Source organism: Aphanomyces astaci, assembly GCF_000520075.1.
Source record: "Aphanomyces astaci strain APO3 unplaced genomic scaffold supercont1.16, whole genome shotgun sequence".
Lineage (NCBI taxonomy): Eukaryota > Oomycota > Saprolegniomycetes > Saprolegniales > Verrucalvaceae > Aphanomyces > Aphanomyces astaci.
In genome coordinates, this window is record NW_009798279.1 from 922,232 (window position 1) to 926,341 (window position 4,110).

Sequence of the window (4,110 nt, forward strand, 5' to 3'; positions counted from 1 at the left end):
TGACTTATTGGCCGGGAATTAAATTCACACAGGGAAATTTCAATTTTAGAAATTCGACGAGCAAATTGACCATGCGATACAAATGATGGGACCTGCATAAAGTTATAAAGCTCGTCACGATCTTCAAAATGCGTGTTTTCGCAGCCTCATCGGATGAATGGGTGACGAGTTTTGGCACTCAGAAAGTAGGCCAAGCTGGCCGGGAATTACATGAAAATTCCTGAAATAAAACTTCGGGTTACTCACACCTTCGAACTTCGGGTGCGCCAAATTCCGGTGGGAATTTGGCACAAATACATCCTCTGTTCCAGATAAAAGTTGTGGATGATTTTGATGGATAATTTATTTGAGAGTTTGTATTATTTTGCTGTAGCTGTCGTATTCTGTGAGTTGATAAGCATAGCTACGATATCTAAGCTTCGATTGCCACTAATTTCAGCGAAATCGGAGCAGTATTGAGCGAGTGGCGTAGTTTTGAAAAGTCACTGGTCTGGTCGTGAAATTTTAAGTTTGGATATCTCGGCAACCATGTACAATAAGAAAAATCCCAAAATAGCTACGTATTCCGAATCCTCGTTGGCACTTCCCGTCGACGTCCTGGACCGCTTCGCCACCAGAATCTCTGCCTCCCGACAGAGCTTGTCACTGGTGGTCTCAAGCAGCTCCCTCTTCTCGCTTTCCTTGTTTTGTTTGCGCTTCTTCGACGTGGCCACTTCGTCCATGCGCATGACGAGGTCTTGAAGGAGCTGCACTCTTTCAGTGACGTACTCCTCAGTACCACTTGAACGTTTCTGAGCATCGTCGTCCTTCTTGAAGTCTTTGAGCATCACGTCAACATGCTCACGGGCACTGCGGTAGTTGATCTTGGGTACTTGGCCACTTGCAACCAACTTCCATCGCTGCAGCAGCTCGCTGTTGTCTGCTGCGAATGGTTTGATTCGTGTCACCTCACGCAGGAGGGCTACCTCCAGGTTTTCCGTCCATGCAACGTACTTGGCTGGTGGTCGAGGTTGCCTCCGTTTCGGCATTCTATGTTAGTGGTCGCTGCTCAGGTCGAATTATCACCTCGATCGCATTCCTCCACGCGATCGGTTTACTCTGCAGACAATGAGTGACTGCATAACATCTCTCAGGCAGGCTGCAGAGTGGGGAATGGGCGCACTGTCAGATCTACAACTTCAGAGTTCACCGAACGGGACTCAGTCATACGTCGAAATAGTCAACATCAAGAACATATGCATTTATTATGCTACGATTGTGCCACACTAAACTTTGATTTTTTATACCATGGCCATCAACCTTCGAACTGAAGAATAAGATATCATCATGTTTTTGACATATATCACAAAATCCCGCGGCCGTCCAATAAAATACAAATAATCTGACTAGATAGTGTGCATTATGTCGTGTTATTTGTAGAGATAATTTGACCCAATTGTGATTATTCTGACGATGGAGCATCTAAATATATGCAATTCATCACTCTTGAAAATATTCTGTCCTTGAATTACACATTTAACTGAATTACATGTTTAACTCGATTCATTTTCCCCAAAACTTTGCCAAGGAGAAACTACAATTCGTCGCGGAGAGCTTCGCGGGCTTCCCGATCCCTGTCGGCCTTTTCTACCTGCTCTTCACGCAACCTGTCGGTCTTTTCCTGTCGCTCGTACCTCATGTCTTCACGCTTGGCATCCCGCTCGCTCATAACCATAAGGAACTTCATCATGTCGAACGACGCATTCGCATCGGATTCCGACGCTCGTTCAATGTACTTGTCAATTGAGCGTCTCTTTTTTGCCATATACGACAGTAAACCACCGGTATCAGACTGTTTACGTTTGAGCTTGTCGCTCAGCACTTGAAGCTCGGAGGGTTGCAAAACCGTTCGACTGACCTCAACGTGTTGATCATCCAGTTGAGTTGGTAGTTGTGAGGGCAGCGTGGCCGACTAAAAGGTGTCATCTAGGAGCTCATTAGAATAGAGATTGAAGAGGTTGTCATGTACCGCTACAGTCGTCGCTGTCGTCAGGTTAATCATCCATCGAAATTGTTACATCCATCGACAGGACCGTCACAGAGCTCTCAATTTCTCTTTTCAGACGTTTTGCATGCAGGACGTCGGGGGGGGGCAGTCGGGATGGCCGGTTGGTTTCTGAGCATTCTTGAGAAGCAGGAACTTTCTCTTCAGCGCTTCTACATCCCGATGCGGCAGACACTGGGCAGTCGCCTCGGTGCCGCAACCTTCCCCCATTGGTTCTTGCCCAAGGGTAAGACCGCGGCAGTGATGTCAAGCAGCAGGTCCACTGAAGAGGGACACCACGACTTACCGCGGCCCGCCTTGGTTTTAACCATTTTGAATATGAATGGTTGCCCAGGGCTTCACGATTGACCTCTTAATTTTTGTTGCTTTCATGATTACTTTTCACGGTGCGGATGCGAGGGGAGGTCTCACAAATGAAATGGCCGTAATTTGTATCACACTAATTTCAATCACACACTAATTCGATGTTGAATTATTCGAAGAGTGGATTTGATTGGCGAGTTGATTCATGTTTTGTGTTTTGATTGGTCGATCGATTCCCTGCGGAAACTTGAAACTCCGAGGTGCTGAATTTCAAATTTACGAACCAAATTTCCTGTTCACAATCGAACAAAAACAATTTCAGGAATATGGTCAAATTTCGGGTTTGCTAAAGGTCTATAGTGTCGGAAGAAGTGGACAAACGGCTAGGAAACATCCAGGTCTACGCTCAGCCTACCTCCGCGTCCGCCTGCTTTCGGCTCAGCTTCACTGCACCTGGCTGGCGACAGGGGTCGAAAATACGCATATTATATGTATGTTTTAGCTACACAGTGCATACATAATGCATAATCGTTGCAAAATACTGAAGTACATTATGCATATTATGCAATATATGCGCATTAATGAACATATTTTTGCTCAAGCGTTTCGTGGACAGGCGATACGTCCCAGTATCTGCGGCTGCACTTAAGGAAGAAGGTCGCCTCAATCATGATGGGATGGAGTGAAAAACGGTCGAGACCAATCAAAGCAAGCGCCATGCTGAAAAGACGCTCGGCTATGTTTGACGGTGGGGTGACAGCACCAAGGAGGACATAGGTGTCATTCTAGTCGGGCATGGGTGCACGTTTCAACGCTCTTTCGGCAAATCCAGCATCTTCGTTCGAGGCATCGTCTGCGCCGTAGTTGCTTCGCAGTACAGCAACGACCAACTTCTCTGGCCGAGTGAGCGTGCGACCACGTTGAAGCTTCGTGACGGCATTTTCAAAATTTGGGTTGCCAACAATATTTGCTCATCCACCTAACATATTCTAAGTGTACTAGCTACTACCTCTGTCCCGGTTTTATTGCTCCAAACGGCATTTTTGAGAAACGAATACAATGTTTTCTGAGAAGTATAGAGTATGCGGTATGTTTCAAAAGAGCAGGACTCGGCGAATTCAATTGAAATCAAATTGAGTTCAAATACATCCAATCAAATACGAGAGAGCAATCAGAAGACTCCATACTGTGGCTCATATAATTGAAAAAACCACTCTCAATAAAAAAAAGTACGGATAAAAAGGAACGACATCCGTACATACAAGCCTCAAATAGTGTTTTCACCGTAACTTCGCCAATCTTACTCCAATTTTGATGCAATAAGGCTCAAAATCACCGCATTGCTTGGCGCTATCGGTTGGCGCCGATTTCAGGTCATTGCAGAAGTTATCGCGCGAAAACCGAGGCATCGCTGATTCATCGGGCATTGTCGAAATCATTGCCATGTGAAAAATCCTCACGGACGTCAAACGGAACGCCGTACTGCAGAGACTGCTCATTCGAATGCAACCTGGCGGCAAACTGCCTCGAGGAGCCATGCTGGATGTGGCGCTGGAGTTCGGCGTGGTGCGGAGTACTGTCCGGCGGATCTGGAAGTGAGTGTGTGTGGACGTCCATGGTGGTGTTCGCCCGTGTGCCGACGTTTCATCGCAAATGAAGGGTCGTGTTGGAAGCAAGCAAGTGCATGAATCGATTTCCGACTGCAAGCGATTCCAAAGGCCCGTCGAACCACGTTTCGGTCCATCGCTGCAGCCATGAATGTG

At 46.6% G+C, this 4,110-nt stretch overlaps 3 protein-coding genes across 3 annotated transcripts; all 3 read right to left on the bottom strand.

Moving 5' to 3' along the window:
• Positions 1-482: 482 nt before the first annotated feature.
• H257_07755 (hypothetical protein) lies at positions 483-1,028 on the bottom strand (the record flags this gene model as incomplete). The annotated part of the gene is made up of 1 exon (XM_009833388.1): positions 483-1,028. The coding sequence occupies one exon, from the start codon at positions 1,026-1,028 to the stop codon at positions 483-485; it is 546 nt and encodes a 181-aa protein (XP_009831690.1).
• A 545-nt stretch (positions 1,029-1,573) lies between these two features.
• On the bottom strand, positions 1,574-2,254 carry H257_07756 (hypothetical protein; the record flags this gene model as incomplete). Its single annotated transcript, XM_009833389.1, has 2 exons — positions 1,574-1,951; positions 2,105-2,254. 2 exons carry the CDS (start codon positions 2,252-2,254, stop codon positions 1,574-1,576), a joined length of 528 nt encoding a protein of 175 aa, XP_009831691.1.
• Positions 2,255-3,132: 878 nt separating this feature from the next.
• H257_07757 (hypothetical protein) lies at positions 3,133-3,964 on the bottom strand (the record flags this gene model as incomplete). Its single annotated transcript, XM_009833390.1, has 2 exons — positions 3,133-3,273; positions 3,812-3,964. The coding sequence occupies 2 exons, from the start codon at positions 3,962-3,964 to the stop codon at positions 3,133-3,135; spliced, it is 294 nt and encodes a 97-aa protein (XP_009831692.1).
• Between the last annotated feature and the right edge of the window lie 146 nt (positions 3,965-4,110).